Here is a 13,464-nt window from a genome sequence, read left to right as displayed (position 1 = left end):
ATTTTTACAAGCTAAAATTTTTGAGTTTTCAATATTGACCAAGTCTTTTTGTGTCATACAAGTGTTCCTCCTGTACTATAGTCATACATACAGCATACCACACATACCTGTACACAAGTATTATCTTGTGTAATCTCTGATAATAGTTTCCTTTGATTGCTGATTGTAAAAGTTATCCATTACAACTAGGTTCCATAGTCCTGCATGTAACTACGTACTATACAGTAACATTTACATTAAATTAAGGTAAGGGCCATCTCTTGCAAGGTTGATAAAAGATAAACTTATTAATCCCTTGTAGCACTTTTTGACCTTTGACCCCAGAGACTGTCAGGAAACAATTTTTATTTTTTGAAATTCTTCACTACCCCAGTAGTCTTTTCCAAACGGAAATGAGTAATCTCTTGATGTCTTGAAACATTCTAATGTTTATGTATGTTAAAATAAAGGAACAAAGCTATTGAAAGAGTAAGGGCTAAATAGATCTCATAGGCTTCCCTTCTTTGTGTATTATCGTGGAGATAAAATGAAAAAAAGTTACTACCATCTTAACCCTTATCCTCTTGACTTCATAATTCACCATTTGGTTAAGTTGGTTAAAACCAGCAAAGAATAACATGTTTTGTTATTTTGATTAACAAAGACTGTATTATTTGAAGGTCTCCTAGAACATAGTGTAAACATCATATTGGTAGGATAAGTGTCAATCCCAATTAAATTTGAACTAAACGTGATGTAATGCATTTATCACCATAGTTAGGGGAGCCCCTCCCACCTCATGATTGTGACTGCCATTTAATTCAGAATATAGTAGCAGTGGGTTTGCTCACAATATGGCTATCTGGTCTGTAATGTTGTGTAGGTTTGCCTATGTGCAAACACCAGTGTGGTAATGTTTAAGGTTGGCGACTACGTAATATAAGAAATATGCATATTTTCTTCATAATTTCATTCATAATTGTTCCAGGCGGCAGTGAGTAGACAAGAAATATTATAAAATATGAAAAATATCTTAATCTTTAAGAGTTTTTGAAATTAAACAAATTAACCCTGTGAGAGCTGTAATTTTTCCCACCAAAATTTTAGTGGAATATTTTACCCATTTTTATGAATTTTTCTGTATTTTGTTTTACAATTTTGGACCAAATGGACATCACATTTCATTGACTATTGTTTTTTATCAAAATTTTGGCAAAAATCTAAAAAAATCTAAAAAAATATATTTTATGAAGGCAACAAAAATTGACTTTGGCTCTCAAAGGGTTAAATAGATATCTGCCAAAGAACATTTTGACATGGCCGATCATTACTTGATGTTAAGGCTAGAATTTCATCTCTTGTAACAGAATGCGTACAACCTATTTGTTTGTTTATGTGTTTGTTTATGTGTGTGTTTTTATATAGATTGTAAGCCTACAAATATGTATGTTGGAATATTCGAGATAATTATCATGGGAAAAATAGGTACATCCAGATCCTGGTGAGATATGCTATGTATTGTACTATACATATTACAGCTCAGAGCTATTGTATAGTGGTACACCAATACTTGGTTGTATGGATAAAAAAGTTGGTTGTATGGAATCATATACATGCAGCGGGATGTGGTGTATATTGCCCTTTTGGAAACAATAATTTGTCTAAATTTGTATTATTGTATATTGCTTTCTGACTTTGTCAATCTTACATTGTCCCTGACAGAAATCCTGCATAAGTTCTGGATATGACTTCATTCCATACCAAACAGACACCAGTGGTAAGGTGTATGTGTGTGACTTGGCGTGTATCAGAGTGCCAGCTGAAATGCAAGACGATGCAACAGTAGACCTGCCTACAAGGGTTTGTCCTCCACTCAATGTTAGATTCAAGACAAAATTGGATGACATTCAGGTCATATCAAGGTGAGTAAACAGGGACTGAAAAACAGCTTTGTCAGTTTGATTAACTCTTCTGTAGTGAAATTAAATTTGTAAATGATTCATAAGAATATGGTAATAGAAATAAATGTATTAGGAAACTGTTATGGCCTTTGAATTGTATGATGTTGTCATCAAATGCTGTTTGAAAGTCACCTTATGCCCTTTACTATTATTGCCTATTGTATCCTATTCTGTATACCAAACGTATTTTGAATATACATAGAGGATCTTGCTGGAATTTTCCAGCATTGAAGGTACATGTATACCAGTGCAGTAATACATTTTGGGGCCAAAAGTTTCCGGCATATGGTTAACGAAAGAAAGAATAGCTCTAACTTTGATGTTTTCATAACTGTCGTTGTCGACAACAAGTTAGTGCATTTTCTTTTTCTCACTAGACGATGTTGGAGGAATTATATCGAAATACATAGTACTAGCCCAGCAAAACACAGGGCATAATATATGGGTATACAATCATGTTGTCGATAAACCTATTCTAGTAAGGATTAAAACTCAGTTGTCAGCAAAAATCAAGGAACACAACATTGCACACACACATATATGTACAGCCTGTATGGCCACAATCGCTGTTTACCTAATCATCGTTTACTTATTGTAATATAACCATTTACATAAATCACAAATATTTTCTCAGCTACATAGGTAATTTTTATGGCATAATTTGTTACATGTATGTGTGTTCACAGCATCAATGCCAAGGAGGTGCTCCTTAATGACATTCGTAAAGCCAGGGAGAAGTATCTAGGAGAAGATTTGGCCAGGGTAAGAACATATGATTGATTGTGTGTGCTTCCTAGAAAGTAAATAAATATCAGAGATGTAGGAGACCTGTTTATGATGAGAGCTGTAAAAGACAATATTAGTATTATATATTTCATCCAGATGATTCACACTCAATTTCATTGTGTTACATTGTATCCTGACTATTAAAAGCTGAGCAAATAATCCTTTGAGGTTATCATGAATGAATCATAAAAATTAATTAGGTGCTGGCTACATTGATCAAAAGCAAGATTGTTCAAGGTCCTGTAGACTGTATACGGTCATATTTCATCTTTAGTGCTGTCGTAACATGGAATAAAGCTAACAGTCTTTATTTCTGCAACAATTCAATTCTTTGTGGAACAACTTTTCTCTGATAATTATTGTATTCAAGCAAAGAGAAGAGACAACTTCTTTATTTTTACAATACAGACCTTAAAAGACTTCTTTGGTTTTTCTGACTTTTCTCTGATACTTTACTTGATAGGGAGTTGTGTTGAATCCAAGTGAAAATTTTATGTTTAGTGTTCACATTACAAGGCTATTACTGTTCCTACAAAATCGTTAGATTGATAACGTTAATTGTTGCATTACAGGAATTGAAAATATTGAAAAACAGGATGGATGAACAGCTCCTACTGACCAGTGATATTGTGCACCAGTTTTTACTCTCCTACAGAGAAATTCAGGTGAGTTAAGAATCTTAAATGGTGGCCAAATGAGTTTCTACAGAAAACCAATAGAGATATCTCTGATTGCTTTGTATTTAATCCAATGTTTTGTCAGCAGAAACTGGAAGCTTAAAACAAGTAACTCTTCTGTGGGTAACAGAACTTTTCCATTTAAATAATTATTCATCTGTATGCCATAAAGCGATAGGGAAATGTTTGGTTCTGTTTGAGATGAAAATTCTCTGGCATAAATACATGTTATTTGACATTTCTTATGTACTTCTAATATGCGCTGTGGATATTGCCAATACACATACATACCGGTATATGTTGAACACCCCACTTAAGAATATGTCTTACAACCATTGATGATGAAAACTTCACCTACTCAAATGGCAAAGTGTACCATCATGGTCACTCTTTAAAGTGACTGTGGTATAACACAGCATGGTAAACCACTCTTGGTTGATGCTAAGGAAAGCCCAGTCTTGCTTTTGAAAATCCATTGTAACACTGCATTTTTAACTACATGCTTATAACCAGTATGTTACACCTCAAACCAAGTCGGTACACATTGCAGCCTAAGAGGAAGTCAAGAGATGTTTCGATAAAATCGGTCATTAATCTTACTTTTACAAAGTACTGTATACTGCAGTATGGAGCTGAGGGCAAAATCCTCTGTTCCTTTAATACAATGAGTATGTTAATCAAGGTTTTAGTATGTAGACACACATACAAGTTGTTCTATATACATACTGTGTGCATAACATTGTTTTATTACTCTGTGACATTAGTAATCTAAAATACTTAATCAAAATACCGTATGTGTTGTTTGAATTTTGATGACCCTGTGGTGCTGGGTATAACTTTATGCTTTTCAGTGCTTTAGACTTTGGCCTGTGTAGTGGAAAATTGAATAATGTGCAATGTGAGGGGAATTCTGTTGTTACTTAGGTTGTTGGACAGTTTGACGATGATTTCCATCTCATACTGAATTAATTCTTACAGAATGTCATGCTGTTTTATTTGCAGGACTATGATTCCATGGTGTCTCTGGTTGAAGCCATCAAAGACTTGCCACATGACAATATTACTCAGAAATCTGCCATTGATTATCTGTACACATTTGCCCTGAACAGGTAAAGTAATATTCACTGCCACAACCTGTTGCCATAAATCATGTTTGTACAATATGCAAGCAAATGAAAGTGTGGAGTCCCATACAGATATACAATGAACATGAAGGTGTTGAAATACCGTTTTGACCTTTGACCTGTGATGGTTATATCGGATCAACATGAACAGTCAGTTTTGTGGTGCACTGAGCAGTTAGGCAACTTTCACAGATTTGCTAAATAAATCAGAGGCATCATCTTCGTCACAGCACAACTTTGGAATCTGTTGATAAATAATATCATTTGAGATGATTAGTGGCAATCTTTTAACAATTTCATTACTGATATGATCTGTTGATCTATGTATTTGACAGGAGGAACAGAAATGGCGACAGACAGAAGGCATTGAAAGCCATTACGTGTGTAAGTTGTAACTCATATCTTGATGTTTTTCCTCAGCCATATATACACTGTATTTTTCAGTCACTATCAGCATGGAACCAGTATGCATCTCATACACATGCAGTCAACGTCCAGTATTTTGATGGCTCTACAGATGTTTTGCAAGCTGTGTTTACTGTTAATTTATGTGATTTGATAGCTTACAATATGTCTGTAGAGCCACCAAAATACTGAACATTGACTACATGTGTATGAGATGCATACCGGTGTCATGATGATATATTTTTGGATTCCATGGGTGCAACCATTCAGAAGAAATGTTCATGAGGCACAATGCATAAAATACAAATCAGTATTTACCATTCCTGCATTGTAAATGAAATTTTAAAAAGAACCTTGGAAGGTAAACTTTTTTGACAGCCAAGATATGTTGCTAATGTCACTCCAAACTACAAAACATCATGACGTGTCTGGTGAATGTGGATTCAACTATATGGTGTTCATAATGGTGATTCAGTCAGTCTCCTCAAGGACTCTGCTGTATGCCAATACCCGCTTTGATCAGGCCAATGCTACATTGTACTTAAATTCTCTCATGATACATTTCTGATGAATGCGACAACTGTTGTACCAAAGCAATCAAATCTAGTCACGCAAATTTTAAAAAATTCTGAACTAGTTATGAAATGAGCACATAACAAAACTTGCAAAGTACATGTACTGTACTATGGTGCATGAGTTGATGCAATTCATACCTGTTATGAAATCCAACACTGTGACATTTACCACAAGTTTCATAACCCTGGATACATGTAAATAGATACAATATAACACAGTACTTTCACAGTGATGGCAGTATCTACTGTTCTCTATTGCAGGCTTTGGAAAAGAAGGAGAATCAAGTCCCTGATGTATTTTGTCTCTGTGGGCGCATCTATAAAGACCAATTTACAGAATCCAATTATGAAGACACACAGGCTAGAGATAATGCTATATACTGGTATGTGCAGTTAGTGAAATCAGCCCACATTTCAATGTACTCTGCATTTGTCTTTACCATATTTATTTGTACAACATTTTTCAACTTTTGTAGTTAATACTTATATTTGTTATATACATGAAATGAAGACAACATAGATTTCTTTAAAAGAAATAAATGATACTCACATTCCTTAACTTTAAGTAAACCTATCAAGTGTACTTGGATATTGTCCATCAAGTTCATAGACTTCAAAGGTATTTATAGAAATTATTATTAAGGAGTAGCTGTGTTAGGGTGAGTAGGTTAGGGAATGCCAGGCTGATCTTTGATAGTTTTTTGGCAGTCATTTTCACCAGAAAACCCAGATCCACCACTGTGCAGAATGCAAGGAGAATGACATAAAAGACAAAACTACATTCCTGCATGTACGTAGCATTGTGGCAGATTTCCAGTATAAAGTGGAGTAAAGCTTGCATTGCAATTTGATATACTACTGCAACACAGATGTTTTAATATTTAACTCTGGCTTGTAATTCAGCATTTTTATTGTACATTCAAGTCATTGTAAAGATTATCATTAGCTTCAAGAGTTCAATTACTGTGATTTTTTTCATATTTTTATGCAATTTTTTATTGCAGGTATCGTAAAGGTTTTGAAGTGCAACCCAATGAGTACGCTGGAATCAATCTTGCCACTCTGCTGGTGTTGTCAGGCAAAGAGTTCTCCAAATGTCCAGAACTACAAAGAATTGGTAAGCTTTGTACTAGTTTACTTACCCTTCATAGAAACTTTATGAATGTAGAATGGAGGATATTAAAATGAAATTGAAAATAAAAGTCTACAGAGTTACACAAAAATAGGAAACTGGTAAACATTTAAAATAAATTACAGAACATTATGAATATTGCAAGTAGATGTAAAACTTTTAAAATTCTATTACTATTTCTTAGTATTATAACCAACATTTGGTTGATATCTCTTCGAAATACATTGTGTACTCCTAACAAGAATAACCAGAAAGGTTATCATGGCCAGATGTATTTAAAATATAATTGAAAGGCATGCAAAGTGTGAATTAGGTAGGTACATGAAATGCATACCCCTGGTACCAGTAGAACATTTGGTGTAACACATCAAAGAATACTTTAAAGACTGGACACATACATGTAGACATGTATCCTGGTACATGCAAAGTCTATCTACATCATGCAACAATACAGACAAGAATAAAGCAGCTGTGAATACAAATAATTTCAAAAACTGAGGTTTTTTAGGCCCAATAAGTTCCTCTGTCGAATCCTCCATTTATTCCTTACTGTCATTTTAACATCGCATATGAATAAGATATTTAAGTAGCAAATTTCAATATTTTGATTGTAGCACTTCCATACTCATTTACTGGTCTACCATGATACCGTGTGTTGGCTGTCAAATGATGCCACATCAGGCTTTGTTTTCAGTTGCAAATGTATTATGCAACATGTTTCTATAAGAAAATGAAACATTATTTCATGTAAATGGAGTTTGTTTCCTGATAATTTTAGTACTCTTTGAGTTAATTCAGCAATGATTAGCCTCAACCCAGTGCCAGTACACATTTGTCTTGAGTCAGAGAGACATTCATGAGTCAATGTCATAATGTATGGCTGTTACAATAAACTTCCAGGCAGGTAACAGAAATTATGTGCAAGTAATCCAATCAGGGACACTATTTAAGAATATTTGCATTCAGTTTTTGAAATTTCTAACAATTAAATCTTCCAATGTTATTAAACGAAAGTATATCACACCAATGGGCATTCAGTCATCAACTATGCATGATGTCCCATGATACAGTGTACTTGTACATGGTATGAGTGTACAGGATGTCTTTGAGGTGACACAGTTCAGTAATCAATGATACTGAACCTCAGTTCCTTTTGAACTTCTAGTTATTGACAACATGTTATTTCATAGCCTCCGCCCCCCATTGGTCATCACCACCTTTTACACGTTGATGAAGAGACAAACATTAAATTATATATATGTACTTGCCATTCAACTCTCCCTACGGAGTCATACTTTGCTACAAAGTAGATCCAAAATAACAAAAACTGGTCTTTGCTCAAAATATCACTCTTAATCTCAATTTTAATCTTGGCACAAATCCCTATGTACCCAGTAATACCAATGCCATGACAGGATTGTGAGAAATAGATATCTCTCTAGATAAACACTAATCATATACATTTTGCCATCATTACAGGAGTTACACTGAACAATCTGATTGGCAGGAAAGGAAGTTTAGAATCATTACAAGACTACTGGGACATTGCAACTTTCTTTGAAATCAGTGTTCTAGCACAGGACTACAACAAAGCTGTGCAGGCTTCAGAGTGTATGTTTAAACTCAAACCTCCAGAATGGTGAGTGCAGTTCAATACAAATTATTGTCAAGCATCTTCCAGTCAACTCAGTTCAAAATCCATGATGTAGAATCATGTGAATCTCAGACAAGCAATTAAAGGGCTAGCAGCTATAACTTTTGATGATTTTTCACAATTTTCATTTTGCATGTCAAGTATAAGTCCTTGTTCTACAGTTCTATAGCTATATACTACTGACCCTTCCTTTAATGATGAGTTAATGTTATTGTTTTTAAAACTGTAATGTGTCTGTCAGTAGGAATCAGATTTCTTACATATGAATGATATGTTGATGTCTAACAGTGTGATCTATTTGTATCTTGTATTGCAAAAAAGTTTCCTCATATCTTTCATCTAGCCATGCATATATGATGTATTTTACTTGCGACCATGATTGCAACAGGTTTTCTTGTTGATAAACAATAAGTCAGCTATTATTTCATTGCCCAGGTCATGGAACCTAACTTGTATTACGGTTACTTGAAATTAAAGATACTTGTTCAGGCCATGAAACCTGGATATCATCAGTACCTTGAAAATGAAGATACATGTATTTACTCTGACTGTGAACTACTTTTATGCAGTAGTGTCATGAAAAAAAACACTGGTGCATGTTTTTATTTCACATGACCATGCATTTCTTGGATAAAGCTTCAATGTATTTCAAAACTTCAATGTATTCAACTTGCATTGAATACTGTTAACACTAAATCATTCATGTGTGACGTATTTTTCATTGCAGGTACTTAAAATCAACACTTGGAAATATTCAGATGATTGTTAGTGTACAAAAGCTTTCAGAAGAACCTGACACTCCAGAATTACAGGTTTGTTACATGTATTCACCTAACTAACTTGCAAATCATTTATGGCAAGAAGAAGCCGGCAACTGACTTGGCAGACACAATGCATTGAGAAATGTGCAATGTTCATCATTGATAAAAGAATTCATCTTCAGTATAATTGAAACTTCTGATGTTAAAATAATTTTCAAACAAGTAGCAAATTGAGAGAATAGCCAGTGGTCAGCTAAAAATTAGTTTCTTGGAAACCTATCACATGGCATTGATAAAGTGTATAATGGTTTTAGGCAGCTTCAAGTATATTAAAATTGTACAAGGTAAAGCCCTTTACTATGGGCATCTCCTATGTAGTACATGTATGCCAGAATTAGGTACAATTCATTCATACATGTATGTAGACTGGAGTAGTGAATTACAAAATGATACTGCAAACTTCCGTTATTTACACTTCATACACCGGAAAGGAATGATCATAGCTTGGAAAGTACCCAAGAAGTTCTGTCCACAAACTCCCTTTTGCTTGCAGAGTTTGTATTGATGATGGCAACTTCAGAACCTTGTAAATGGGTTCATTTATAATGTATTTGATTCCATTACATAAAAGTACATAAATTGAGCGTGCATGTTCACAACTAAGTTTCTGTTTTGTATCTTTTACAGTTATTCCATTTCTGGTTAGATTTTTTTGTGGAAGCCACCAAACCAGAAATATCAGATGTTAGATTTCCTGTAAGTGTAAAGAATTGTATTTTGAATACAAAGTAGTGTAGTGTCATTGTTTTCTAATGCTTTGTAGTGACAGAGTTTGTATTGAAATAACTGCTTGACTGTTTGAAGGTATGTATTCCTTTGAGCGACAGCATTTTTTATGATGCCTGTATGATGTACCAGTATGTGTCTCAGGGGCTGCAATCATCCAGAAGTTTCATGGCTTGAGCAGCTCACAAGACTTCAAGTGCACATCTAACAAGATCAAACAATATTTGTACTGCATCAAGAGATGTAAAGTTCCCCTTTTGTAATGGCATTGAGTAAACAAACCATTATTCCACTGTTCAGAATCACACATTGTGCAACAGACTTGATGGCAAAAAGCTAAATTTTCTTCAATGACAGTGTCAACAGTCTGTCAGGATATGAAATATTTTCTTGTGATATATAGGGATGAAAGCATTTAAAATGATTGATAGATGCTTTTTTGTAGAGAGACTGCGGAAAGTGGTGACTGCCATGGTGAATGTATTGTAAAGGAACAGACTATGTTTTTCAGTGGATGAGTGCATGATTTACGTGATGCTAAGGTCAGCATTGTGAATCATAATCAATCATTTTATTAACATGACTATAATTTCAGGTTCTAGTCCTCGAACCAACCAAAGAATTCATGCCAAGTTATGTGACCATTAACAAAGACGCCGAAGAAAAGGTAATAGTACTGATCTTGCTCAAGAGCAATTATTGAGACTCAAAAATAGTAGTTTATCTCTCAATCGCAGGATGAAGATCAAGGTGTTTTCAGACAAACACCAGTGAATATCACTGATCAATCGACAGTGACTGGATTTCCTGATAAAACACAGAATATGTCTCATTATCAGACGTGATATCTGTCACATGCTAACTTCAGTGAAGCAGTGGGATGTATTTTACCGTTTTCATTAATATTATATAGGGCTCAGCCCTTGGTGTCGCGCCAGGCGTTGAGATTAAAAATGTTATTTGTATCGATTCATGATTAGTAATCATAAAGGATAAAATAGAATTAATTGTTACTTTCTATATACGTTTGTACAAGTATGACCGGTTTACTCTCTGATGACAGTTCACGTACACGATGTCAGACCCTGTAGGTATAGATTTTCTGTTATGTGTAAAAAAGTTTGACATAAATTTGCAATTTTTACCATGATTACTATCTATTGTGTTTAACAAGGGACGTATTGTGCCATCATTAACTTTGCAATAGTAACTGTACCGCCCAACTTCCGATATTGTAAGCTGAAAACCAGCGTTACTTCTAAAAACGGGTAAATTTTGCACATAGTTATTGACACAGAAGGCGCCTTTCTAAGATTCAATCCCAGCATTCTTTGCGAATGTTCTCGTTCATATGCATGACAGTTTTCTCTCTTCTTTTAATTTTTAGGCATGATAAGAAATTTTGTATCAGCGACAGGGTGGATAATAATAATTACTCGCTAATAAAAAAGATATATTTTATTAATGGCATGTTATAAAATAATAGAGAGCACGTTTCGAATTTGTTTATTTACGAGCACTCAAAAAAATATGGCGGCGCCCACTAAAGAAGGGTACACTTCCGGTTGCTCGCAAAGTATATTATGAATACGCGCATGCGTAGTCAGTAAGCCGCTGGCGCGACTATTGTTTAGTCGAAATTTGCGTTATTAGTTCTGTTTTGTGCTATTACAGAAATGAAAATATCTCATTAGAATTTGTCAAAATTAATTAGTGTTGTTGGATTGGTAAAATCAGTGTAAAGTTAACCTTTTGACCGGCACAATTTGGCCAGAAATCGTCATTACGAAGTGTGGACCTGTGTACAGGGCTGTGGGCTCAACAGGTTAAATTATACAGTGTATTTATTTACTTAATATTGTTTCCTATTCCAGAATGTACGTCTGTGGCACGTTGCTTATGATGACAGCAAAGCAATGGTATGTAATATGTTATATATGAAGGAATAATAGATCAACATAGCAGATCACTTTTTGTCCTGATGTAGTTAATGCGTCTCGAAAATGAAAGACTTTAACTTTCGCTGAAATTTTCCTTAATGAAACTTTTGACCATTCTCTTACCAAAGCAAGAATAATAAAAATCAAGGGTCACCGTGCAAACTTTCGTACTAAAGAAACAAATTGCCAAAGATTTTCTGATATCTGAAATATTGAAGTTTCAAAATCTCCATCATCACTGTGTTAACTCTATGGGGAAAATAACATTTTCGAAAAACTAAGCTGGTGAAAAGTTCTTCATCAAGAACTTTAAAATGAGCCTTCACAAGTGGTGGGTCAGAAGAGAATTGATAAAATTAGAAGCCCAAATTTCTGTGCCCAAGGTACATTCTACCTTATGCAGTAACAAATCTCCACAACAATTTACAGAGAGAGTGCACTGTATCTGGAGTGTAAAAGTGTTGAAACCATGGCTGTGTAGAGGAAAGATACTGAACTCAGAAAATATTCTAATTAGATTAATTTGAATGTCTTTGTAGAAAATCCATGAATGGCTATTTGAAGCATCTTCCATCAAAGGAGTCAGGTGAGTGAATGCTGTCAACAACTTATCAATGCCAGATTAGTTGTAACATTCATGCACTCATGTAAAAATTGCATTCTGGTTCTTTTGAGACTATCAAATCTTTGAAGAGCAAGGCAGTTCTTGATTTTAGATGAAAATTGTGAAGTATATACATGTACCATACAAGAGATAGGAAAGATCAGTGGAAAGTATACAATATATTTTGTACCTGCCAATTTATTACAAGTGTTTATGTATGCCATGATTACTAAATATAGAGAAGAGCATCCCTCCCATGAAGCTCTTCATGTACATCACTTTTTACAGAGCAAAGAATAATTACATTTCATAGTCTGGATCAAAAGTATTTTACCTGTGTAATCACCATGGCAATTGTATATTGAGGTGAAGCTAATGCTCTTTTCTATAATCTTGCAAATGAGTGTTTTCTGTTATCAACACACAACTGTTCTTAAACAGGGTCCATACACTCCTGGAAAGCCCTTGAAAGTCATTGAATAGTAAAATCCCTTTGAAAGCCTTTGAAAAGTTCAGGCAATGGAATTGAGTCCTCGGAAGTCATGGAATTGAAAAGCCATGACAATTTTGAAAATCATGAAATGACTGGTCTTGATATTGTAATAAAATGTGAAAATGATGTATCACAAAAAACGATGGATGGAAAAGGTTGTTTTGGAAGTCAAAAAGGTCCTAGAAAATTGCTGGAGAGCCCTTGAAAGCCCTTTGATTTGTAGTGACTGTGAGTTTAAGGCCTTTGATAGTGCTCTATAACTATAACAATTCTTTTCATAAGGTTAGCAGACTTCAAAATCATCCTCATTTCTTAATGGAGGGGTTGTGTTTTCTTTGTAGCTTGTACAAACGGGATGACAGATGTCTTTTTCTCTATGTACAACAAAATGCAGATGACTTCCAAATCTACTTTTCTTCAGAAAGACAGAGAAAATGGTAAGTGTGTGTAACCAAAACTTGTTTGCAGAGTGATGCGTACATTTCTGGAAATTATTGAGAATTCTTTTTGATTTGTACTGAAGGGTTTTTCTATCATAAAGCAGTTCCATAGGTGATTTGTTGCAGGGCTTTCAAATGGAAATTATA

At 34.5% G+C, this 13,464-nt stretch overlaps 1 protein-coding gene across 5 annotated transcripts in view; it reads left to right on the top strand.

The window, feature by feature from the left end:
* Positions 1-13,464, top strand: part of LOC139141808 (mitogen-activated protein kinase kinase kinase 5-like) — a 47,496-nt gene that overhangs the window by 3,090 nt on the left and 30,942 nt on the right. For all 5 annotated transcript variants that reach the window (XM_070711473.1, XM_070711472.1, XM_070711470.1 and 2 more), the window contains exons 2-15: positions 1,702-1,901; positions 2,627-2,702; positions 3,299-3,391; positions 4,406-4,512; positions 4,863-4,911; positions 5,769-5,890; positions 6,512-6,624; positions 8,119-8,278; positions 9,021-9,105; positions 9,742-9,810; positions 10,436-10,507; positions 11,715-11,759; positions 12,320-12,366; positions 13,219-13,314. In XM_070711473.1, the coding sequence (XP_070567574.1) occupies positions 1,702-1,901; positions 2,627-2,702; positions 3,299-3,391; positions 4,406-4,512; positions 4,863-4,911; positions 5,769-5,890; positions 6,512-6,624; positions 8,119-8,278; positions 9,021-9,105; positions 9,742-9,810; positions 10,436-10,507; positions 11,715-11,759; positions 12,320-12,366; positions 13,219-13,314 (1,334 nt within the window). The remainder of the gene's footprint in view (positions 1-1,701; positions 1,902-2,626; positions 2,703-3,298; positions 3,392-4,405; positions 4,513-4,862; positions 4,912-5,768; positions 5,891-6,511; positions 6,625-8,118; positions 8,279-9,020; positions 9,106-9,741; positions 9,811-10,435; positions 10,508-11,714; positions 11,760-12,319; positions 12,367-13,218; positions 13,315-13,464) is intronic.

This window comes from Ptychodera flava, chromosome 10 (assembly GCF_041260155.1).
Source record: "Ptychodera flava strain L36383 chromosome 10, AS_Pfla_20210202, whole genome shotgun sequence".
Classification (NCBI taxonomy): Eukaryota; Metazoa; Hemichordata; class Enteropneusta; family Ptychoderidae; genus Ptychodera; species Ptychodera flava.
The sequence above is the reverse complement of the archived record's forward strand: the minus strand, read 5'-3'. Positions and strand labels throughout refer to the sequence as shown.